The 25678-nt window shown below is 46.2% G+C and overlaps 1 protein-coding gene across 11 annotated transcripts in view; it reads left to right on the top strand.

Moving 5' to 3' along the window:
* FRY (FRY microtubule binding protein) overlaps positions 1–25678 on the top strand; it is a 372765-nt gene that overhangs the window by 195992 nt on the left and 151095 nt on the right. For all 11 annotated transcript variants that reach the window (XM_073341316.1, XM_073341299.2, XM_073341325.2 and 8 more), the window contains 7 exons: positions 1575–1667; positions 1769–1867; positions 8257–8358; positions 13667–13770; positions 14287–14395; positions 18511–18597; positions 25228–25399. In XM_073341316.1, the coding sequence (XP_073197417.1) occupies positions 1575–1667; positions 1769–1867; positions 8257–8358; positions 13667–13770; positions 14287–14395; positions 18511–18597; positions 25228–25399 (766 nt within the window). The remainder of the gene's footprint in view (positions 1–1574; positions 1668–1768; positions 1868–8256; positions 8359–13666; positions 13771–14286; positions 14396–18510; positions 18598–25227; positions 25400–25678) is intronic.

Raw genomic sequence — 25678 nt, forward strand, 5'->3', positions numbered from 1 at the left:
ACTCACCATCACACACAGAATATAAATGTATTATAATAGGTGCTAAAAGTATGTATTAAAATCAGACATACCTGATGTGTTTTATAATACAGCTTGCACTTTACACATATATTTACAGTATAATAATTATAAACTATGGGCTATATTGTAAATTGGCTTACACACCCATGCAAGGGAGGAAAAGATAGTAAGAACCATCCTTGTATACTATATAGGCTGTGTGCTAACTAAAGCAGGGAGACGCACTGTCCCTGATACCCTTTTATGTGGCTATGGAAAAAGTGGTCTGATAATTGCAGAATTCTCAGGATGGGGTGAATTTATAAAGGGCCTTCACCAACTCATTGGATGTGCTGATGACCTGGCTATTGTAGAAGATAGAAGGAAAACCCTTATAAAGCCTATATTTTATGTGGATGAGAGACCTGGCTTCTTGCTAAAAAGGAAGAAAGGCAGCTAACTACCTTCAAAAATAAAGTCTTGATATGAGTTTTGGGGGTAGTAAGGGAGAATGATGTATAGAACAGATTCTAATAGGGAACTGTTGGAAGTCTATGAAGAACCAAAACTATAGTAAATATAGTGAAATCTCAACAACTCCAGTGAGCAGAGCATGTATTTAGGACAGAAGACAGACCAGCTAAACTGTTCTTGGAGGGACATCCATGTGGTGTCGAACCATTGAAGAAGAAGATGGAGGGATAATGTTGATCAAGACCTGAGAGCTCTTAATGAGAATTATCATCAATGGGGAAAAAATGATCGTCACAGGAAGGGATGGAGGCAAATCATGAGGGTGGCTAGGGACCTGTATGGTCTCTAGAGCCAGGGAGGAGGAGGAGTATCTGTCTAGGCCTTGGGCCAAGATATGCAGGAGTACCTGGAGCTAGGTGCCTGTTTACTTCATTTCCAGAGCAGTTGAGAAGAGAGGAGTGTGGAATGGGCACATCCTTGGCTCCTTCCCCTCTACTCACTGCCAATACAGCTTTGGGGATGGGAGTAGTAATTTATTGCAGGTATAGCCCCATTATAAATTACCACCCTCCACAGTGAATCGCTCCATTCTGAACCACAATTCATGCTCTCAGAATTACTGTAGGTGTGTCCTTGAAACATAATCTAACCCAAAATATTTAGGGCAGGATTGTCCCTTGGTCCATCCGCCCACTTAGTGGAGTAAAGAGGCAAAAGGTGATTCCATATTCCCCTCTGTGGGCTATGTGCCAGATGGATCCGAATGCAGGGCTGTTACTACTGCTCCCACACAGATGGCTAGGCAGGGATGGGGATTGTGGGAAGCCTTGCATTTGGCCCCCCAGTTAACTAGCCTGCACAAGCTAAAGCAAATGGAGAGTCATGGACAGAGCCACAATTCCCGCCTGATCTGTTCCTGGGGCTATGCACTGCCTCATGCTCAGGGCAGATTGTGAATGCGGAACCTAAACCTTAATTGATGTATAAAATGTTCTTTGCAGTATAAGAAACAAAAGCTATCACGTGCTTTTAGCAAACACTGAGATGTCTTTATTCCACCTGATGTGTAATTTTTTTTCTTCTCTTTAATTGTCTACCAGGAATGTGCACATTATTTCCTTGAAGTGAAGGACAAAGATATCAAACATGCATTAGCAGGACTGTTCGTTGAAATTCTTGTCCCTGTAGCTGCTGTGAGTTTTATTTATTTGTTTATTTATTTGCATGACTTTTTTCATGTTAGATTCGAAAGTCAATGTACGAAAAACAGTGTTAACATGAAATCTCTTTTCAGGCTGTTAAAAATGAAGTGAATGTCCCCTGTCTGAGGAACTTTGTTGAAAGCCTGTATGACACAACACTCGAGCTTTCTTCTCGAAAGAAGCACTCACTGGTAAGTAATCCTGAGAAGCTGAAGCTAAAATTCTTTGTCAGAAGTCTCTCTAGGCAAGATTCTCAAAGGGCTTGCAGAATTGTTGCAAAACCATTCATCTGCATCTGGCTCAACGTACAATTAATTGCTATTTCAAAAGTATATGCTATATCCAATCTATTTTAGTCTGAATCCTCTAGGTGTTTTCAGATCCTGCAAATTATTATTATAAAATGGTCAACACCTGTTGTGTCTGACCATTAGCACAGAGGAAAAACTTAACAGAGAGTGCATTGACTGTCAAGTGAGAACTAATGGGACAAGTGGGAACAGCTCTTTCAAAGTGGTTAAGTAATGTTTTGCAGGAACAAACCAATATATGACAGCCTTTTAAAATGGCAGTGCCTTTTTAAACAGCATGTCGGCTAAGAAGCTCTCTATGTCATATTTTCTTGAGAGATTTACAGTGGCATAAAAGTGTATTGTTGGGAGCGATAGCTGAAGTGGATTAAATGGAGCACTGAGTCAGGTTGACACTGGCTGCCTTAAGCATTCTATCTTTCCAACTGGGTCAGTGCACCTCAGCACTGAGGCGTCTATTAATCCATTTTGAAGTCTTTGGGCTTTTAAGAAAAGAAAGTTATTTTCATTGGTCCTTTCTTATTTTATGTAAAATTCAAAAGGACCTCCCTGTCCCCCACTATCTCTCTGAGGGTTGGGAAGTGATGCTATCAGATTTCATTGATGGACTCGTACAGGCACACTTGTGACTGCTGCTGTCATTACTCCAGCCAGTTCCAGAAGGGAGTCAAAATACTTCTTTCTGGGTGAAATTCTGCCTCCATTGAAGTCTGTGGTAGTTTTGCCATTGGCTACAATGGAGCCAGGATTTCTCCCTTTAGGCACATATGTAGCCAACCCTGTTGGCGGATGCAGACACACTGATAACACTTTGTTGAAACTACAGCAAACTAAGGATCCAATTCTTCAATCATAGAATCATAAAATATCAGGGTTGGAAGGGACTTCAGGAGCTCATCTAGTCCAACCCCCTGCTCAAAGCAGGACCAATCCACAACTAAATCATCTCAGCCAGGGCTTAGTCAAGCCTGACCTTAAAAACCTCAAAGGAAGGAGATTCCACCACCTTCCTAGGTAACTCATTCCAATGCTTCATCACCCACCTACTGAAAAAGTTTTTCCTAATATCCAATCTAAACCTCCCCCACTGCAACTTGAGACCATTACTCCTTGTTCTGCATCTGCTACCACTGAGAACAGTCTAGATCCATCCTCTTTGGAACCCCCTTTCAGGTGGTTGAAAGCAGCTATCAAATCCCACCTCATTCTTCTCTTCTGCAGACTAAACAATCCCAGTTCTCTCAGCCTCTCCTCATAAGTCATGTGTTCCAGTCCCCTAATCATTTTTGTTGCCCTCTGCTGGACGCTTTCCAATTTTTCCACATCCTTCTTGTAGTGTGGGGCCCCAAACTGGACACAGTACTCCAGATGAGGCCTCACCAATGTCGAATAGAGGGGAATGATCACGTCCCTCAATCTGCTGGCAATGCCCCTACTTATACATCCCAAAATGCCATTGGCCTTCTTGGCAACAAGGACACACTGTTGACTCATATCCAGCTTCTCGTCCACTGTCACCCCTAGGTCCTTTTCTGCAGAACTGCTGCCGAGCCATTCGGTCTCTAGTCTCTAGTGGTGCATGGGATTCTTCCGTCCTAAGTGCAGGACTCTGCACTTGTCCTTGTTGAACCTCATCAGATTTCTCTTGGCCCAATCCTCTAATTTGTCTAGGTCCCTCTGTATTCTATCCCTACCCTCCAGTGTATCTACCACTCCTCCCAGTTTAGTGTCATCTGCAAACTTGCTGAGGGTGCAATCCACATCATCCTCCAGATCGTTAATGAAGATATTGAACAAAACTGGCCCCAGGACTGACCTTTGGGGCACTCCACTTGATACCGACTGCCACCTAGACAGGGAGCCATTGATCACTACCCATTGAGCCCGATGATCTAGCCAGCTTTCTATCCACCTTATAGTCCATTCATCCAGTCCATACTTCTTTAACTTGCTGCAAGAATATTGTGGGAGACTGTATCAAAAGCTTTGCTAAAGTCAAGGAATAACATGTCCACTGCTTTCCCTTCATCCACAGAGCCAGTTATCTCGTCATAGAAGGCAATTAGATTAGTCAGGTATGACTTACCCTTGGTGAATCCATGCTGACTGTTCCTGATCACTTTCCTCTCCTCTAAGTGCTTCAGAATTGATTCCTTGAGGACCTGCTCCATGATTTTTCCAGGGACTGAGGTGAGGCTGACTGGCCTGTAGTTCCCTGGATCCTCCTTCCCTTTTTTAAAGATGGGTACTACATTAGCCTTTTTCCAGTTGTCCGAGAGCTCCCCCGATCGCCATGAGTTTTCAAAGATAATGGCCAATGGCTCTGCAATCACATCCGCCAACTCCTTCAGCACTCTCGGATGCGGCGCATCTGGCCCCATGGACTTGTGCTCATCCAGCTTTTCTAAATAGTCCTGAACCACTTCTTTCTCCACAGAGGGCTGGTCACCTCCTCCCCATGCTGTGCTGCCCAGTGCAATAGTCTGGGAGCTGACCTTGTTCGTGAAGACAGAGGCAAAAAAAATCATTGCGTACATTAGCTTTTTCCACATCCTCTGTCACTAGGTTGCCTCCCTCATTCAGTAAGGGGCCCACACTTTCCTTGACTTTCTTCTTGTTGCTAACATACCTGAAGAAACCCTTCTTGTTACTCTTAACATCTCTTGCTAGCTGCAACTCCAAGTGTGATTTGGCCTTCCTGATTTCACTCCTGCATGTGTGCCCAGTATTTTTATACTCCTCCCTGGTCATTTGTCCAATCTTCCACTTATTGTAAGCTTCTTTTTTGTGTTTAAGATGAGCAAGGATTTCACTGTTAAGCCTGCCATATTTACTATTCTTTCTACACATCGGGATGGTTTGTTCCTGTAACCTCAATAAGGATTCTTTAAAATACAGCCAGCTCTGCTGGACTCCTTTCCCCCTCATGTTATTCTCCCAGGGGATCCTGCCCATCAGTCCCTGAGGGAGTCAAAGTCTGCTTTTCTGAAGTCCAGTGTCCGTATTCTGCTGCTCTCCTTTCTTCCTTGTGTCAGGATCCTGAACTCGACCATCTCATGATCACTGCCTCCCTCCAATCCTTATGCTGAGTAGAACTTTCCTAAACAAATAACCTCATTGCAGATAATGGAGCTACTCACTAGAGTAAATGCTACTCAATTTGAGTAAGGGATAGAGTTGGGGCCTTTCTGTGTGATTGTTTACATACAGATACCACATAATGAAAAGTAATGAAATAGAATAGACTCCTGGGCACTGTTCCCTCTAAGCTGTGGCTGTGTGCACACGCACACAGATCCTAAACCCCGCGCACACGACGAAACACTGTGCTCACAAAATTTTGCACAGAAGCACAACAATTTGCACAGAAGAATTTTTTTGTGTGCACAGCCTGTCAAAAATTAGAGGGAACATTTCTCCAGGGATGATCTATTAGAAAAGCAAACATTGCAAAGAAGAAAAGAATGGTAAGCAGCTAGCAGTGAAAGCAGTAGCTGCAGATATTTCCAAGGGAAGGGCTATTGGCCTTCTTTAAACAAGAATACAAGCTACTTTAAATTTTAGGGGATGAGCTTTTGCTATGAGAATTATGTTTTGGGGATTATTAGTCATTGTTCAGTCAATATGTATGTAACCTATCTTGTCCTGTAGGCAGGGCCCTCCCTAGGGGGGTGCGGGGCCCGGGACATAGGCGCCAAGTTTCTAATCTACTGGGGGGTGCTCCCCCCGGCTCCACCCAGGCCCCACCCTCACTCTGCTTCTTCCCACACCTGCTCCACCCCTCCCTGCCTCTTCCCTGCCCAGTTCCACTGCCTCCTATGAGCACACTGCGCCCTCGCTCCCCTCTCCCCCAGCACCTCCTGATGCACGAAACATCTGATCCGTGGCAGGTGGTAGGCACTGTGAGGGAGGGGAGGTGCTGATTGGCGGGGCTCGCCAGCAGGCAGGAGGCACTGGGCGGAGGGGGAGGTTTTGGTATGGGGGCTCCTCCTCACAACCCCCACCCGCCTGCCTGCCTGCTGCTAGCCACTCGCCTCCCCGTTTGCCTCCTCACCCCTCCCACCTCATCTCCCTACTTGCCTCCTCATGATTTTATTGAAGCGCAGGGGCCCCCAGAGCACGGGGCCTGGGGCGGTCGCCCCAATTCCAAGGGACGGCTCTGCCTGTAGGGGCTGTTCATCTGCCACATACAAAAGTCTGGTGAGGAAGCCTTTTGTGAGGAAGCTTTAATTCTCCTCTGGGTACTACATTTCTGTGTGTTTTGATGTAGAACGCTAAAAAGTTATATGTATTTGGTCTTATGTGTCAGTGAACTTGGAGTTAAACTAGCTCGGGGCAGGCAAACTTTTTGGCCTGAGGGCCACATCGGGTTTCAGAAATTGTATGGAGGGTCAGTTAGAGGAGGCTGTGCCTCTGCAAACAGCCAGGCACGGCCCAGGCCCCGCCCCCTATCTGACCCCCACTGCTTCTTGCCCCCTGATGGCCCCCCTGGGACTCCTGCCCCATCCAACCCCCCCCCCCCGTTCCCTGACAGCCCCCCGGGACCCGTGCCCCTAACTGCCCCCAGTCACCCCATCCAACCCCCGCCCTTCCTGACTGCCCTCCCAGGACCCCTGCCCCATCCAACCACCCCTTCTCCCTGCTCCCTGACCACCCCCAGAACCCCCGCCCCTGACTGCCCCCCACCGCCCCATCCAACCCCCCCTCTCGTTCCTGACTGCCCCCCCGAATCCCTGCCTAATCCAACTACCCCGTCTCCCTGCTCCCTGACCACCCCTGGAACCGCCCCACCTGCCCCCCACCACCCCGTCCAACCCCCCTCTCCTTCCTGACTGCCATCCCTCCCGGGACCCCTGCCCCATCCAACCACCCCTTCTCCCTGACCGCACCTGGAACCCCTGCCCCCATTCAACCCCCCTGTTCCCCGCCCTCTGACTGCCCTGACCCCTATCCATACCCCAGGCCCCAACCACCCCCAAACTCCCCTGCCCTCTATCCAACTCCCCCCCCCACTCCCTGCCCCCTGACCGCACTGCCTGGAGCACCGGTGGCTGGTGGCACTACAGTCGCGCTGCCCAGAGCACCAGGACAGGCAGCCGTGCCGCCCGGCTGGAGCCAGCCACGCCACCGCGCAGCACAGAGCACCGGGTCAGGCCACGGCCCTGCAGCTGCGCTGCCTCAGGTGCTCGCAGCCCCACTGCCTACAGCGTTGTGCCGGCGGCGCAGTGAGCTGAGGCTGAGGGGGAGGGAGGACAGAGCGGGAGGGGCTGGGGGTAGCTTCCCTGGGCCAGGACCTCAGGGGCCAGGCAGAACGGTCCTGCGGGCTGTAGTTTGCCCACCTTTGAACTAGCTACAGACAATGTGTGCCCTAGGTTGAGAGAAACAGGATTTGGATTTTACAGTGAGGTTTACATTTAGGGGCAAGCCTGAGGCTGAAATTTTAGGGTTAGTATTAAGACTCAGTTGTGTTTGTGGTGCAGAAAGCTGCCTCCTCTTTGGTCATTGTTTTTTAAACAATGCATTTAAATAAGAACTGGCTGCATTTAAATAAGAACTGACCCAGAGGAGGAGCTTGGAACAGCAAGGTCACTGTCAAAATCAAGATTTATTCCTGACTTTTAGCCTAATCTTTTAGCTTAACAATAGCAATGCAAATGTCAAACATTGGTCAGAACAGATTTGGGAAAAGAACACCGCACACAGTTTTTGATTTTTCTATCCTTTGTCTTGCCTTTTTTTACACTCTGAGTAACTACCCTCCAGAAGGCTTATGTTTTGACCATAATTTAAACCATGTGCCCCTGGGATCTGACAGGTCTTCAAATAAATGACCATGGATTCTGAGGGGAGTTAGGTCTTCTGTAAACAACAAACAATGGCCTATGGGGATTCTAATGCTGAGTATGGTACGCAAAGCAATTCCTCAGCTACTACATTTTTCAGTTAACTGACACAGAAATTAGCCCTGTGCTGCTGCAAAATTTTGGCTCATTTTTAGGATTTATGAACAGTGATATAGTTAGGCATTTGATTGTTTTTGGTGCAAATGTAATTCTTCATTTGTACAGAGTAAATCATACAAATTCATAACAGCTTTAGAGATACATTCCTTTTAAATTATGTTATTGAACAATGTGTTTATGTTGGCTGGTGTATATAGCATAACACAGGGGCTCTAGGACTCTAAATGTACAATGGTTCTAGTGTTAAATTAGTTTGATGTTTTGTTGACATACAAATAATCCTGTATCATCTTTCTTTCTATTTAGGCTTTGTATCCTTTGGTAACATGCCTGCTTTGTGTCAGTCAGAAGCAATTCTTTTTAAACAGATGGCATATTTTCCTCAACAACTGCCTATCCAATCTCAAAGTTAGTATCTTATTTTCTTATTTAATACTTTACTAGCTCACTGTACGTAGCCTGGGTCATCTTTAGTTTTACGTGATTTAGCTTTTTGATAATAGCTGAATCTATCAGTAATTTTATTTCTTAGCAATGCTTTTATAATTTAACAATACAGATTTGTCAATGAAAAAAATATTCCTATGCCTAGTTTGAATTTCTCATATCTTTGTTAATGGAGAGTGGCTTGAACCAAACAACCCAAATATTGCATATGCATGTGAGGACAGACTAAATTGTTGGTAAAAGTTAGCCAGGAATGGAGTGGAAGAAGAAAATTGCAAAATGTTATTTTTGAACCTTTTATTTCATTCATTCTTAAACTGGAGCACTTGCTGCTAGCCTGAGGATAGCTGGCTGGTCACATGGTACTGATTCTCCTTTTTTCAATCTGAAAGTCTCATTAAAGAAACTAAAACTAAATTAAAATGTTTGTGGTACTCCTGTTTCTGTCCACCTAAACAACTGATGTTCTTTATTTATTTAGTTAAAGTGTTATTAGTTATTTAGTTTAGTGTATTTAAATCATTCTGACATATTTGTAAATGTTTTTAATGTCTTTATTTAGTGACTGTGGCTTGAGTAATGTTAAAATTAAATATGTTGTTCATGCTAATACATGAAGCTCTGCATTAGCAAAGCTATCCTTTCATGCTCACTTATACTGTACGTTAACTGGAAAGCTGCTTGGTCAAAGTTCAGACCAATGTCATTCAGGCACATAAATCAGCAGAAGAGGGAGGGAGTTAGGTGGGACAATGAAAGCATTTCTGTGTTCTAAACAGTAAGATAAGGTGGTTTTTAGAAAGTTGTCTGTAGGCTTTACTTTATACCTTATACCACCTTAAACTTATCTCAGCTAATCAATTTTTGGATGGTTAGCAAGCATTCAAGAAACAAAGGTTTTTATGTGGGTTTTTTTGTGGGGCCTTTTTAAAACCTAATACATAGGCATAGTTTGGGAGGACATGGGGGCGGGGAGGGCGGCATTGCTCCCCAAACTGCAAGCCCTGGGCAAGTGTGGAATTTGCTTCCCCCCCCCAACCCTGCTCAGCCCCGTTGGCCTGGCTGGAGCAACTTCCTGAACTACGCCTGTGACCTCATATGGTGGATATTATTATTTGTTTTGCATAGATATATACTTTACAGTATTACAGACTTATCCCAACCTGCCAGAATAAAATCCCATCTGCTCCTCAGCAAACTCCCATTGACTTCTATATGGCCAAGACATCACCCTGGCAGAAATAGATAAAGTATGTGATTGTCAGGAAACTTGGGCACTTTCAGACCAGAGGGATAAAAGTTCCGGAGTCAAAGGCCATCACTGAGAATAACATGTTATAAGCTAGGAACTATAAGTAACACTCAGGCATCCCAGATGACCTCATTAGCTAGGGTAGAATGAAGTTAAAGCTGAAAAGAAGAGACGAAGCAATGGAACTGCCCATGAATAAATCCCAGATGACCACTGCAAATATTTGGATGTATTAGGGCAAAATTATAGAGGAATTTCGGAGTAATACAAATTCTGCCCTTATATTAAAAGGGAATCAAGTGGGCCTGCTGTATGTGCCACTGTGATTGCAGGGCAGAATCTCTCAGGGTATGCCAAAACCATGCACCAACAGGTATCCTGTGCTGCTGTTTTAAAAGAAGCAACATGTTTCTCTGGTTAGCATGTGCTGCTAGTGGGGGTGGGGCTGGACAGATTCCATAGCTGGCATATCGCGACACCTCTGGAATGTGGTGCACCAACTAATTCAGTTACGGGTCTCCTCATAGCCATCTGGGGAGTGCTAGGTAGAGATACTTCGTCTTATGGCCAGCAGCTCTGCACTGCCCTGTAGCACAAAACAAACAGTAAATTGCTGTAAGGACATAGGTGAGAGATTCCCCTGATGGATCAGAATCTGGAAGTAGAGTAAATCCAGTGTAGCCAGCTGCATGCTTTTACTTGCTCCTCCTCCCCTCTGGCACAGGAGGAACTGTAGGACAAACTGTGGTTATTAAGGGTCTACTTGCTTAACTTTGAGAATGGTGAGCAGTACAACAGAGGTCAATAAAACTTACTCATTTGACTAAATGTTTTGCTGGATCAAGGCCAAAATTATGCTAGATGCTGAAAAGTGACTTAGGCCTTGTCTACACTGTGAAATTAGGTCTATTTTATAGAAGTCGATTTTTAGAAACCGATTTTATACAGTCGATTGCATATGTCCACACTAAGCACATTAAGTCGGTGGAGTGCATCCTCACTACCGTGGTTAGCATCGATTACAGAGTGGTGCACTGTGGGTAGCTATCGCACAGTTCCCGCAGTCTCCACTGCCCACTGGAATTCTGGGTTAAGCTCCCAATGCCTGATGGGACAAAAACATTGTCGCAGATGGTTTTGGGTACATGTCGTCAGGCCCCGCTTCATCCCTTCCTCCATGAAAGCAACGGCAGACAATCGTTTCACGCCTTTTCCTGGGTTACCCATGCAGACACCATAACACGGCAAGCATGGAGCCCGCTCAGCTCACAGTCACCGTACGTCTCCTGGGTGCTGCTGGCAGATGTGGTACTACATTGCTACACAGCAGCAGCTCCTTGCCTTCGCAGCTGACGGTGCAGTAGGACTGATAGCCATTGTACGTCTCCTGGGTGCTCCTGGCAGACCTCAGTGAGGTCGACCAGGGGCGCCTCGACAGACATGGCTATTCTCCTCTTAGAGCACCGAATGGGAGCCAGAGACTCCAGGTCATTCTCTTCTTTAAGTTTCATCTCATGGAGATTCAGTCCTGCCTGGAATATCATGCGAGCTGGAGGCTTCTGCCTCAGGTTGCTCTCCCAGCCAGCAGCACCACGTGGTCGCACCTACCCCAGCCTACCCTTGCTCCCATGGCTCATGAAGCCTAGACAGTAGTAAGGAGCAGTTCAACTATAGGGTGAGCAAGTGCAGAATGGTGGTAGAATGTGCCTTTGGACGATTAAAAGCTTGCTGGTGCTGTTTGCTGACTAGGTCAGACCTCAGCGCAACCAACATTCCCATCGTTATTGCTGCTTGCTGTGTGCTCCATAATATCTGTGAGAGTAAGGGGGGGACATTTATGGCAGGGTGGGAGGTTGAGGCAAATCGCCTGGCATCTGATTTTGAACAGCCAGACACGAGGGTGATTAGAAGAGCACAACAAGGCATGCTGCGCATCAGAGAGGCTTTGAAAACCAGTTTCATGACTGGCCAGGCTTCAGTGTGACAGCTGTGTGTGTTTCTCCTTGGTGCAAACCCGCCCCCTTTGTTGATTTTAATTCCCTGTAAGCCAACCACCCTCCCCCCTTCGAAATAAAGTAACTATTGTTTTGAAACCATGCATTCTTTCTTTATTAATTAAAAAAAAAAAGAGATAACGGACAAGGTAGCCTGGATGGGGTCGGGGAGGAGGGAAGGACAAGGCCACATATCTTATTGTAGCCACACGAAAAATCAAACTGTTTGAATGACAGCCTTCTGTTGCTTGGGCCATCCTCTGAAGTGGAATGGCTGGGTGCCCGGAGCCTCCTCCCCCGCCCCCCGCGTTCTTGGACCTCTGGATGAGGGGGCTATAGAACATGGGGAGGAGGGTAGGCGGTTATACAGTGGATGCAGCGGGGGGTCTGTGCTCTTGTTGGCTTTTCTGCAGCTCCAACAGACGCTTCATCATCTCCATTTGCTCCCCCATTAGCCTCACCATCGCGTCCTGCCTCCGCTATTCGCACTCACTTAATTCTTTCCTGGCCTCTGCCACTGAATGCCTCCATGCATTGCCCTATCAGTGCGGGAGGACTCTGTAGTTTCCGCATTGGAGTGTTGCTCTTTTAAGACTTCTGAAAGCATGCTTCACACCTCGTCCCTCTCAGATTTTGGAAGGCACTTCAGATTCTTAAACCTTGGGTCGAGTGCTGTAGCTATTTTTAGAAATCTCACATTGGTGCCTTCTTTGCATTTTGTAAGATCTGCAGTGACAGTGTTCTTAAGTCAAACAACATGTGCTGGGTCATCATGAGAGACTGCTATAACATGAAATATATGGCAGAATGCGGGTAAAACAGAGCAGGGGACATACAGTTCTCCCCCAAGGAGTTCAGTCACAAATTTTATTAATGCACTATTTTTTTTTACAAACATCATCAGCATGGAAGCATGTCCTCTGGAATGGTGGCTGAAGCATAAAGGGGCATATGAATGTTTAGCATATCTTGCATGTAAATACCTTGCAAAGCCTGCTACAAAAGTGCCATGCGAATGCCTGTTCTCATTTTCAGGTGACATTATAAATAAGAAGCAGGCAGCAGTATCTCCCATAAATGTAAACAAACTTGTTTGTCTTAGCGATTGGCTGAACAAGAAGTAGGACTGAGTGGACTTGTAGGCTCTAAAGTTTTATATTGTTTTGTTTTTGAGTGCAGTTATGGAACAAAAAAAATCTACATTTGTAAGTTACACTTTCACAATAGAGATTGCACTACAGTACTTGTATGAGGTGAATTGAAAAATACTATTTATTTTAACTATCATTTTTACAATGCAAATATTTGTAATAAAAAATATAAAGTAAGCACTGTAGCTACCCAAAGGCTAAAACAACTGAGCACCACACCAGATGAAGGGGAAACAGGAGACTTTACTGGTTCAAACTTCCAAAAAAACCCAACACAGATGTTATTCTCATCCTCAAATGTTACCCAGTCTGACTGGTCATTCTATCTAAGTTTAAATGTTGTCATTTTTAAATGTGTGCAGTATATAATACATTTATTGGATGTATGATTAATATCAGTGCATAAAAATGGAATAAGATTTGTATTATCAAAAGTCTGACAGCTTAATTGAAGATGAAATTTTTGTCTAGATTTGAATAGGATTGGTTTCCATAGTGATTCTTAATTGCACTACATCTCATCTATTTTATGCTAACACAGACACTTAGGATGTCTGAAATCTTTAATAGTATTTTAAAAGATGGGTCATTTAGAAACAAGTTTTAAAAAACTTTTAAGATTAAATTCTGTACAATGATAATGTTATATGTTTTTCTATGTGCCAGTACTATATTTGGGCATCAAGCAGCTGTGTGTTTCCACGTCTTTTTATGATGCTCAGTACCAAAGCTATAAATCTTGGCATGCACTAAGAGTGGATATGCAGCCCAAACTTCCTTTATAGGTTGTGCTCCTAGAAAGAATTAGAAGGATTTGTAGAGTTAAGACTTAACTGGCTGAAATCTATTGTTTGCTTGTGTTTTTCTTCTAGAACAAGGACCCCAAAATGGCTCGAGTTGCACTGGAGTCTCTCTACAGACTACTATGGGTTTACATGATTAGAATTAAATGTGAAAGCAATACAGCTACCCAGAGGTAAAGTTTTGCAGTTGTAATTGTAACCAGGCCCCTTTGCTGTGAATGTTTCCATTGTAGAAGTCCAGTGGCTCCACTGAGTGTCCTTGATCTAGAAGAGATTCTTCTGTCAAATGTGCACAATAAAGTATTCCCTTTTGTGACATTTAACAATTTTTCTCCTGCTTTTTTCAATTACTATACCAAAAGCTTTTGCTTTTGGAAGAGCCAGAATATAAACAGACTCACTCTTTTCTTCTGGAAATAGTGGAAATTGAAAGAGAAGTGTGTTATTGGCAGGATTGTGGATGCTTGCAGCACAATAACAAAATAGCAATAACTCCAAACTTAGAAACAAAGAAATAGAGCAAGCTACTACTGCACCTTTTAATTTGGAAACGCCTCTCCATACCTGAGGCTTTCTAAATGAGACCAAGATTTCCAGACAGAATTTGGGATGATTAAACAAGAAGATACACCTGCCACTCATCTGCAAGGAATGGAACTGTGCTAATACTTGCTTTTTTCTTTTCTTAGTCGACTTATAACCATTGTCACAACGCTATTCCCAAAAGGGTCCCGTGGTGTGGTACCAAGGGATATGCCTCTAAACATCTTTGTGAAAATTATACAGTTCATTGCACAGGTATGGAAAAGAACTGTGTCCAAGTAATGAATAATTTATTTTCCTAATAAATTATTAATAGCAGAATAAACTCGGTATTGTGTCACTTTATTCATCCCCCACTAATGATAGCCTTCTCTTAGGCAATGGTAAATTGTGGGTGTGGATTAGGCTAGAAATGATAGTGGAGTTGCACTGGTGTAAAACAAGGGAAAGTGGCAGGATCGGTTCCAGTAATGCAATTTTAATGCACCAGGGACTGACACACATAATGTTATTCGGTATTAATGGGAGTTTACCACATAAATTCTGCACTCACAGTAGAATTCTAGTCTCCTTTGTGGCTTCAGTTCAGCAAACCATCCCCATTTAGCAAAGCACTTACATGTATGCTTAAAATTAAGCCCTTCATAGAATCATAGAATCATAGAATATCAGGGTTGGAAGGGACCCCAGAAGGTCATCTAGTCCAACCCCCTGCTCAAAGCAGGACCAATTCCCAGTTAAATCATCCCAGCCAGGGCTTTGTCAAGCCTGACCTTAAAAACCTCTAAGGAAGGAGATTCTACCACCTCCCTAGGTAACGCATTCCAGTGTTTCACCACCCTCTTAGTGAAAAAGTTTTTCCTAATATCCAATCTAAACCTCCCCCACTGCAACTTGAGACCATTACTCCTCGTTCTGTCATCTGCTACCATTGAGAACAGTCTAGAGCCATCCTCTTTGGAACCCCCTTTCAGGTAGTTGAAAGCAGCTATCAAAGCCCCCCTCATTCTTCTCTTCTGCAGGCTAAACAATCCCAGCTCCCTCAGCCTTTCCTCATAACTCATGTGTTCCAGTCCCCTAATCATTTTTGTTGCCCTTCGCTGGACTCTCTCCAATTTATCCACATCCTTCTTGAAGTGTGGGGCCCAAAACTGGACACAGTACTCCAGATGAGGCCTCACCAATGTCGAATAGAGGGGAACGATCACGTCCCTCGATCTGCTCGCTATGCCCCTACTTATACATCCCAAAATGCCATTGGCCTTCTTGGCAACAAGGGCACACTGCTGACTCATATCCAGCTTCTCGTCCACTGTCACCCCTAGGTCCTTTTCTGCAGAACTGCTGCCTAGCCATTCGGTCCCTAGTCTGTAGCTGTGCATTGGGTTCTTCCGTCCTAAGTGCAGGACCCTGCACTTATCCTTATTGAACCTCATCAGATTCCTTTTGGCCCAATCTTCCAATTGGTCTAGGTCCTTCTGTATCCTATCCCTCCCCTCCAGCGTATCTACCACTCCTCCCAGTTTAGTATCATCCGCAAATTTGCTGAGAGTGCAATCCACACCATCCTCCAGATCATTTATGAAGATATTGAATAAAACCGGCCCCAGGACCGACCCCTGGGGCACTCCACTTGATACCGGCTGCCAACTAGACATGGAGCCATTGATCACTACCCGTTGAGCCCGACAATTTAGCCAGCTTTCTACCCACCTTATGGTGCATTCATCCAGCCCATACTTCCTTAACTTGCTGACAAGAATACTATGGGAGACCGTGTCAAAAGCTTTGCTAAAGTCAAGAAACAATACATCCACTGCTTTCCCTTCATCCACAGAACCAGTAATCTCATCATAAAAGGCGATTAGATTAGTCAGGCATGACCTTCCCTTGGTGAATCCATGCTGGCTGTTCCTGATCACTTTCCTCTCATGCAAGTGCTTCAGGATTGATTCTTTGAGGACCTGCTCCATGATTTTTCCAGGGACTGAGGTGAGGCTGACTGGCCTGTAGTTCCCAGGATCTTTCTTCTTCCCTTTTTTAAAGATTGGCACTACATTAGCCTTTTTCCAGTCATCCGGGACTTCCCCGGTTCGCCACGAGTTTTCAAAGATAATGGCCAGTGGCTCTGCAATCACAGCCGCCAATTCCTTCAGCACTCTCGGATGCAACTCGTCCGGCCCCATGGACTTGTGCACGTCCAGCTTTTCTAAATAGTCCCTAACCGCCTCTATCTCCACAGAGGGCTGGCCATCTCTTCCGCATTTTGTGATGCCCAGCGCAGCAGTCTGGGAGCTGACCTTGTTAGTGAAAACAGAGGCAAAAAAAGCATTGAGTACATTAGCTTTTTCCACATCCTCTGTCACTAGGTTGCCTCCCTCATTCAGTAAGGGGCCCACACATTCCTTGGCTTTCTTCTTGTTGCCAACATACCTGAAGAAACCCTTCTTGTTACTCTTGACATCTCTGGCTAGCTGCAGCTCCAGGTGCGATTTGGCCCTCCTGATAACATTCCTACATGCCCGAGCAATATTTTTATACTCTTCCCTGGTCATATGTCCAACCTTCCACTTCTTGTAAGCTTCTTTTTTATGTTTAAGATCCGCTAGGATTTCACCATTAAGCCAAGTTGGTCGCCTGCCATATTTACTATTCTTTCGACTCATCGGGATGGTTTGTCCCTGTAACCTCAACAGGGATTCCTTGAAATACAGCCAGCTCTCCTGGACTCCTTTCCCCTTCAAGTTAGTCCCCCAGGGGATCCTGGCCATCCGTTCCCTGAGGGAGTCGAAGTCTGCTTTCCTGAAGTCCAGGGTCCGTATCCTGCTGCTTACCTTTGTTCCCTGCGTCAGGATCCTGAACTCAACCAACTCATGGTCACTGCCTCCCAGATTCCCATCCACTTTTGCTTCCCCCACTAATTCTACCCGGTTTGTGAGCAGCAGGTCAAGAAAAGCACCCCCCCTAGTTGGCTCCTCTAGCACTTGCGCCAGGAAATTGTCCCCTACGCTTTCCAAAAACTTCCTGGATTGTCTATGCACCGCTGTATTGCTCTCCCAGCAGATATCAGGAAAATTAAAGTCACCCATGAGAATCAGGGCATGCGATCTAGTAGCTTCCGTGAGCTGCCGGAAGAAAGCCTCATCCACCTCATCCCCCTGGTCCGGTGGTCTATAGCAGACTCCCACCACTACATCACTCTTGTTGCACACACTTCTAAACTTAATCCAGAGACACTCAGGTTTTTCTGCAGTTTCGTACCGGAGCTCTGAGCAGTCATACTGCTCCCTTACATACAGTGCTACTCCCCCACCTTTTCTGCCCTGCCTGTCCTTCCTGAACAGTTTATAACCATCCATGACAGTACTCCAGTCATATGAGTTATCCCACCAAGTCTCTGTTATTCCGATCACGTCATAGTTCCTTGACATCACCAGGACCTCCAGTTCTCCCTGCTTGTTTCCAAGGCTTTGTGCATTTGTATATAAGCACTTGAGATAACCTGTTGATCGCCCCTCATTGCCAGTATGAGGCAGGAGCCCTCCCCTCACAGACATTCCTGCCTGTGCTTCCTCCCGGTATCCCGCTTTCCCACTTACCTCAGGGCTTTGGTCTCCTTCCCCCGGTGAACCTAGTTTAAAGCCCTCCTCACTAGGTTAGCCAGCCTGCTGGCAAAGATGCTCTTCCCTCTCTTCGTAAGATGGAGCCCGTCTCCACCCAGCACTCCTCCTTCATGGAACACCATCCCATGGTCAAAGAAACCAAAGCCTTCTCTCCGACACCATCTGCGTAGCCATTCGTTGACTTCCACGATTCGACGCTCCCTACCTAGGCCTTTTCCTTCCACGGGGAGGATGGACGAGAACACCACTTGCGCCTCCAACTCCTTTATTCTTCTTCCTAGAGCCACATAGTCCGCAGTGATCCTTATTGAACTTAAGTGCTTAAGTGCTTTGCTAAATGGGCTTGCACTTAAGCATATACTTAAATGCTTTGCTGAATTTTAGACATATTGCATCTGTGAATAGACTTTTGTTTTATAAAATAGCACATTAATACTACAATTGCTCAAGTGAAATTCAAATAATTTAAAAAAGAGACGTTCAAAGTTACTCATTTAGGTACCTAAATTAAGTGGCCAGATTTTCAAAAGTGCTCAGTACTCAGCAACTTCCATTTAGATAGTAGCTGGAATAGGAGTTGAGTTGTACTGAAAGTCTAGAACACATTGTGGGTGCTGTGCACTTTTGAAAATATGATCCTAAATAAATTTAAATAAATCCTGATGACATCCTGCTTCAATATTTCTTTTGCATTTAACAAAAGAAGCAACTTCATATGATTTGTAACAATTCCTTTTTCCATTTTAGGAACGTTTAGATTTTGCAATGAAAGAAATTATCTTTGACTTTCTTTGTGTTGGAAAACCAGCAAAAGCTTTCAGTCTGAATCCAGAGGTATGACATATATGCACACTCTTTACTGAAATATGTATTTATTGCATTATGTTCAGCTTTAATTTTGATTGCTCAGAATAATTTATATTCTTCTTCAAGTGCTTGTTCATCTCAATTCCAATCAGGTGTGTATGCGCTGCATGAATGACAGCCGGAAGATTTTTCCCCTGGCAGTATCCGTAGAGTTGGCCTGGGTGCCCCCTGGAGTTGCACCTACATGGCGCCCAATATAGGGCCCTGCCAACCTGACCCTCCCTCCATTCCTTCTTACTGCCAGTGACGGCTAGCTGGAACTTCTCTTGCTCGTGCTTCTGCAAACACCTCTAGTAGTGTCCCACTATCATTTGTATATAGTTAGATTCTTAGTTAGTAGTATTAGCAGTGTTAGCAGTTTCTCTAAGTTTCTGTTTTGAGGGTTCCAGCTAGGTTCCAGGGTTCCCCGTTTCGTCCCCCAACACCAGGGTATGCCTCGGTCACCGGGGTTCAAACCGTGTGAAGTCTGTGGTAAATTGATGCCAAGGAGCGACCCGCACATTTCTTGTTTGAAGTGCCTTGGCAAGAGTCACCAAAAGGACAAGTGCTGCATTTGCAAAGGGTTTCGGCTAGGAACCCTTAAGGATCGCAAGCAGAGACTTAGAATTGTCCTCCTGGAGGCAGCCCTCTGCCCACAGTCCGACCTCAGGTCATTGGATCCTGTGCCAAGTGCGTCCTCCTCTGTGCGTGGCGCCAATGGTGAACAAGCCGGCACTAAGGAAGGAGGCTAAGGACTCCCAGCACTGAAACAGTGCTGAGCATAAGACTTCTGGTAGCTGCCAGTCTTCATCCACGTGCTCCAAAAGAAAAAGAGGCAGGAGAGACGGTGCTCTCCCCCTCTTAAGCCTTAGGAGCCAGCGACAGGGAGGCCTCAGCCCATCCAGCCTAAGTTGGGCCCAGCACCTCCCAGGAGCTCGTCAACTCCTGCGCTGCCAGGGGTCCAGTCGAGTCCGACCCACTACCGTTCTCCAGACCGTCAGACCGAGATATTCAACTCCCCTCCTCTCCAAAGACTTTTGAGGTGGCACAGGACCATATTCGCCTCACAGCACTGCCTTCTCCAAGGAGGGACGAGGCACTGGTCATAACCCAGGCACCTATCCCATCTAGGGCAAGCCGGCGATGATGTCACACCGCTCCCCATCTCCGCGATGCCACTCCCTGGTGCCGGCTGCCCATGTGGGGGGACCACACCAATCCCCAGAGGCCCGGCACTGCTCATCAGCACCACCCAGTACCGCTCCTCCGTGGTCTTCCTTTTTCGAGACCTCGGAGTCTGAGGCAGAGTCCTATCAGTTAGATAGGTCCAGCAGCAGGAAGTCTAGATCTTGGCGACACTGCCAGCCTCCTCCAGCACTGTGGCCACCTCAATGGCAACCACCACTCAGTGGCCCTTTTGGACTCCCTGGGCCTATCATCAAGCCCAGGGTCAGAGCCAGGCATCGAGATGCAGGTTGGTGTTGGTCACCCCCACGCAGCAGCTGGCACCAGAAACGACGCCGGTACCTCTGCTTGCTGCTCAGACCTCCGTGCCAATGACCATCTCGGCACCGACCTCCTTGGCACCGGCGACTGCAGCACCAGCGTTTATAGCACCCCAATGGACAAAGTGACCCTCTTGGGGCCAAGGGCACTGACTAAGGCCATGTGCTGTGCTCTCGGCCTCCTCCTCCCCAGATGAGGCCATTGTGGGCACATCAACAGGCCCCATCTTGGAAGATAGGGTCCTGCAACAGTCGTCGTGCAGGGTGGCCCAGAACTTGGGGATCCAGGCAGAGGAGCTGGTAGAGGATACTGATCTAGAGGATACAGGGTGGACATCCTTGCCCCCTCTGGGCCCTCACACATTGCTATGCCACTCATCAAAACTATAACTGAAACCACAAAACCACAAAAACTTTGTGGCAGACGTCAGCCTATTTGCCCCCTAAAGAAAAGAGAAAAGAGAGATGCTATTTCATCCCCTCAAGGAGATATGAGCATCTCTATTCCCACCCTACACCCGACTCCTTGGTGGTGGATGCTGCAAACCAAAGGGAGTGTCTGGGGTTTCAGGGACCCTCCCCTAAAAATTGGGAGGTGAAAAAGTGGACTTGTTCGGGAGAAAAGTCTACTCCACTGGTGGTTTGCAGCTCTGCATTTCAAACCAGCAGGCCATCATTAGTAGGTATGCCTTTAATACCTGTGAGCGATGGCCAAGTTTGCCAAGCTATTGCCACCAGACACCCACTCCTAAATTAATGCCTTGGTGGAGGAAGGCAAACTCATTTCTAGGGCCTCCTTGCAGGCGGTTCTTGATGGTGCTGACGCAGCAGCCCGAACCATGGCTACGGAGATGGCCATGAGAAGGTCCTCTTGGCTCAATGTCTGTGGGCTTCCTTACCAAGTCCAAGAGACCATCCAAGACCTACCCTTTGAAGGTCAGGCCCTTTTCTCTGAAAAAACAGCCAGGAGACTGCACAGTTTAAAAAACTTGAGGGCCACCCTCAACTCCCTGGGCATACACATCCCCACTACACAGCGCAGACACTTCAGGCTGCAGCCTCTTCAGCAGTTTTACCAACAAAACCAGACAGGACGGTTCCTGGAGGAGGAATGGGGTGGCAGGAAAAGGCCACACCCGTCCTCAGGCCACAGCTCTAGCCAACCCGAGCCACCTTCGGGCCCCAAACCAGCCTTTTGAAGGTGTGGTTGAGGATGGCACACCTGGACAAGAACTGGACCTACCCTGCAGGCTCATCAAGGGCCACTCCAGATCTCAAGTGGAGGCACAAGTCGACTTCATAAGAACAACGTTTGACGAACTGGGCCTCCTTCTGAACGAGGGGAAATCAGTGCTGTCCAGGGTTCATAGGGGAAGTACCTGAGTCGACACAAGCCAGGGCATACCTCCCGGAAGCAAGGTTTCGGTCCCTCAGCAACATCATACAAGGTCTAAGGCAGTTCCCTACCACAACAGCAAGGAATTGTCTGAAACTTCTAGGACACATGGCTGCTTGTACCTTTGTGGTGCAACACACCAGCCTCAGACTCTGGCCTCTCCAATCGTGGCTAGCCTCGGTGTATTGGCCAGCTCGGGACAGTTTGGACAGGGTTGTGACTCTGCCTCGCTCAGTCCTCAACGCCCTCCAGTGGTGGCTTGACCCACAGGTAGTATGTGTGGGAGCCCATACTATCAGCCCTCAGCCTTCTCTCTCCCGAGTGACAGATGCGTCAGTTATGGGCTGGGGAGCATATTTGGGAGACCTCAGGACACAAGGCCTCTGGTCTCAGGCGGAACTTGCTTCCACGTCAACGTCAGAGAGCTGAAAGTGGTACACCTGGCATGCCAGACTTTCTGAGCCCACTTAAGAGGGAGATGTGTATCAGTTATGACAGACAACACAACGGGGATGTTTTATATCAACAAACGGCGGGGTGCACGCTCCTCTCTCCTGTGCCAGGAAGCCCTCATGCTGTGGGACTTCTACGTAGAACATTTGATATATCTGCAAGCATCGTACCTCCCTGGAGTACAAAACGAGTTGGCGGACTATCTCAGAAGGTCATTCCAAGGCCACGAGTGGTCCCTTCGTCCGGACATTGCGAACTTGGGGGCTTTCCCCAGATAAACCTCTTCACCACGCGACGCAACAGGAAGTGCCAGAAGTTTTGTTCCTTCCTGAATCACAGTCCAGGTTCCATCACGGGCGTGTTTCTTCTCCCATGGGAAGGCCATCTCCTATACGCATTTCCACCTATCCCTCTCGTTCACAAGCTGCTCCTCAAGATTTGGAGGGCACGAGCTTTGGTGATATTGATAGCTCCAGCCTGGCCCCACCAGCACTGGTACACATCGCTCTTGGAAATGCTCCAGTCACCTTGCCGCTCTTCCCGGACTTACTAACTCATGACCACGGCCACCTCCAACACCCGAACCTTGAGTTGCTGCACCTCACAGCGTGGAAGCTCCATGGCTGAACCTGACGGAGCTCTCTTGCTCGGACCAGGTTAGACAAGTTCTGCTTGGGAGAAGGAAGCCTTCCACAAGGGCTACCTACCTTGCCAAGTGGAAGAGATTTTCTGGTTGGCACAGCACCATTCGTTTCTGACGCTTGTCTCCATGCCACTTATATTAGACTCTCCTCCATCTCAAGCAGCAGGGGCTGTCCATGTCATCAATAAAGGTTCACTTGGCCGCCATCTCTGCCTTCCACCCAGTCGCAGAGGGCCGGTCAATCTTCGTCAACCCTATGGTCAGCTGTTTCCTGAAAGGTCTTGTCATAAATATAAAGGGAAGGGTAAACCCCTTTGAAATCCCTCCTGGCCAGGGGAAAGCTCCTCTCACCTGTAAAGGGTTAAGAAGCTAAAGGTAACCTCGCTGGCACCTGACCAAAATGACCAATGAGGAGACAAGATACTTTCAAAAGCTGGGAGGAGGGAGAGAAACAAAGGGTTTGTGTGTCTGTCTGTAGTCGTCTTGGCCAGGGACAGAACAGGAATGGAGCCTTAGAACTTTTAGTAAGTAATCTAGCTAGGTATGTGTTAGATTATGATTTCTTTAAATGGCTGAGAAAAGAATTGTGCTGAATAGAATAACTATTTCTGTCTGTGTATCTTTTTTGTAACTTAAGGTTTTGCCTAGAGGGGTTCTCTATGTTTTTGAATCTAATTACCCTGTAAGATATCTACCATCCTGATTTTACAGGGGGGATTTCTTTATTTCTATTTACTTCTATTTTTTTATTAAAAGTCTTCTTGTAAAACACTGAATGCTTTTTCATTGTTCTCAGATCCAAGGGTTTGGGTCTGTGGTCACCTATGCAAATTGGTGAGGCTTTTTATCCAACATTTCCCAGGAAAGGGGGAGTGCAAGTGTTGGGAGGATTGTTCATTGTTCTTAAGATCCAAGGGTCTGGGTCTGTAGTCACCTAGGCGAATTGGTGAGGCTTTTTACCAAACCTTGTCCAGGAAGTAGGGTGCAAGGTTTTGGGAAGTATTTTGGGGGGAAGGACGCGTCCAAACAGCTCTTCCCCAGTAACCAGTATTAGTTTGGTGGTGGTAGCGGCCATTCCAAGGATAACGGGGGTAATATTTTGTACCTTGGGGAAGTTTTGACCTAAGCTGGTAAAGATAAGCTTAGGAGGTTTTTCATGCAGGTCCCCACATCTGTACCCTAGAGTTCAGAGTGGGGGAGGAACCTTGACAGGTCTCAACAAGCTATACCCGCAAGTCAGGCAGCTGGTCCCGGCCTGGGACCTCAATCTGGTCCTTTCCAAATTGATGGGGCCACCCTTCAAACCACTGGTGACTTGTTCCCTGCTTTACCTGTTGTACAAGGTGGCTTTTCTGGTAACGATAATCTCAGCCAGAAGCATGTCCAAGCTCAAGGCCCTAACATCAGAGCCCCCTTACATGATGTTCTGTAAGGATAAGGTTCAGCTGAGGCCACATCCTGTGTTCCTCCCAGAGGTTGTCTCCCAGTTTCATATCAGCCAGGACATCTTCCTCCCAGTGCTCTCTCCTAAGCTGCACTCGAGCGGCAGGGAGCAGAGGCTTCACTCATTGGACATCTGCAGAGCACTAGCCTTTGAAAGAACAAAACTGTTCCAGAAGTCCATTCAACTGTTTGTGGCTGTGGTAGACAGGATGAAAGGTCTACCAGTCTCCTCTCAATGAATTTTGTCGTGGATCATGTCCTGCATCTGAGAGTGCTACAACCTGGCAGTGGTGCCTGCCCCTCCGATCACCGCACACTCCACCAGGGCGCAGGCCTCTTCAGCCACTTTCCTGGCTCAGGTTCCTACTCAGGAAATATGCAGGGCAGCGATGTGGTCCTCCATATACACTTTCACCATACATTACGCAATCACCCAGCAGACCAGAGATGACACGGCCTTTGGCAGAGCGGTACTACAATTGGTGGACAACTCCAACCCCGCCTCCTGAACTTAGGCTTGTGAGTCACCTGATTGGAATTGACGTGAACAAGCACTCGAAGAAGAAAAAACGGTTATTCACCTTCTCGTAACTGTTGTTCTTCGAGATGTGTTGTTCATGTCCATTCCAATACCTTCCCTCCTACCCTTCTGTCGGAGTCTCCAGCAAGAAGGAACTGAGTGGGGGTCGGGTTGGCAGGGCTCTATATTGGGTGCCATGTAAGCGCAACTCCAGGGGGTGCACAGGCCAACCCTATGCATACTGCTAGGGGAAAAATCTTCTGGCTATCATGCATGCAGCGTGCACACACCTGATTGGAATGGACATGAATAACACATCTCGAAGAACAACAGTTACGAGAAGGTGAGTAGCTGTTTTTTATTTTAGCCTTATTTAATACAAGATATGATGCATTGTAGGAAATATTGTTGAATGTTTATACCACGGATTTTTTGTAATTGCCACAACTGTATGGAGTTTGCATTATAGACATAGATATATGTACTAACATTTAATGTGGTTGAGTAGAAACATTTTATTCTGTTCAAATTTTGGCAGAAGGAAATATCTCTGTAATTTAATTTATTCAGATTTGGTATAGCAAAATTTTATTTCTGAAATGTGAGCAGAGTGGTAATTATTTGACTATGCTATTCATTCATATTTTGAACTTTACAGAGAATGAATATTGGTCTGAGAGCTTTCTTGGTGATTGCTGATAGCTTGCAGCAAAAAGATGGTGAACCTCCAATGCCAGTTACTGGAGCTGTCCTTCCCTCTGGAAACACTCTAAGAGTGAAGAAAACTTACTTAAGCAAAACTCTCACAGAGGAGGAAGCTAAAATGATAGGTCAGTAAAAGGCATGTAATAATGTGCAAACTTATAATGACCAGTGAAACCATGTACAAGACTTCTAAGTGAATATGTAGAAAATTTTAATATAGTTATGTATTTAATTGTATTTTTATTTATCATGTATTTTTAGTTAAATATATCCTTTAGACTGATTAATTCTATTTTCTTAAATTTAAGCTTATTGGGATATATTTAATGATTCATTGAGTATGTAAGTAAATAGATAAATCTTCTGAATGCTGAATATTTGTTTGTTTGTTCAGTTTCCCTGCT

The sequence above is a fragment of the Lepidochelys kempii genome, chromosome 1, assembly GCF_965140285.1.
Source record: "Lepidochelys kempii isolate rLepKem1 chromosome 1, rLepKem1.hap1, whole genome shotgun sequence".
Classification (NCBI taxonomy): domain Eukaryota; kingdom Metazoa; phylum Chordata; order Testudines; family Cheloniidae; genus Lepidochelys; species Lepidochelys kempii.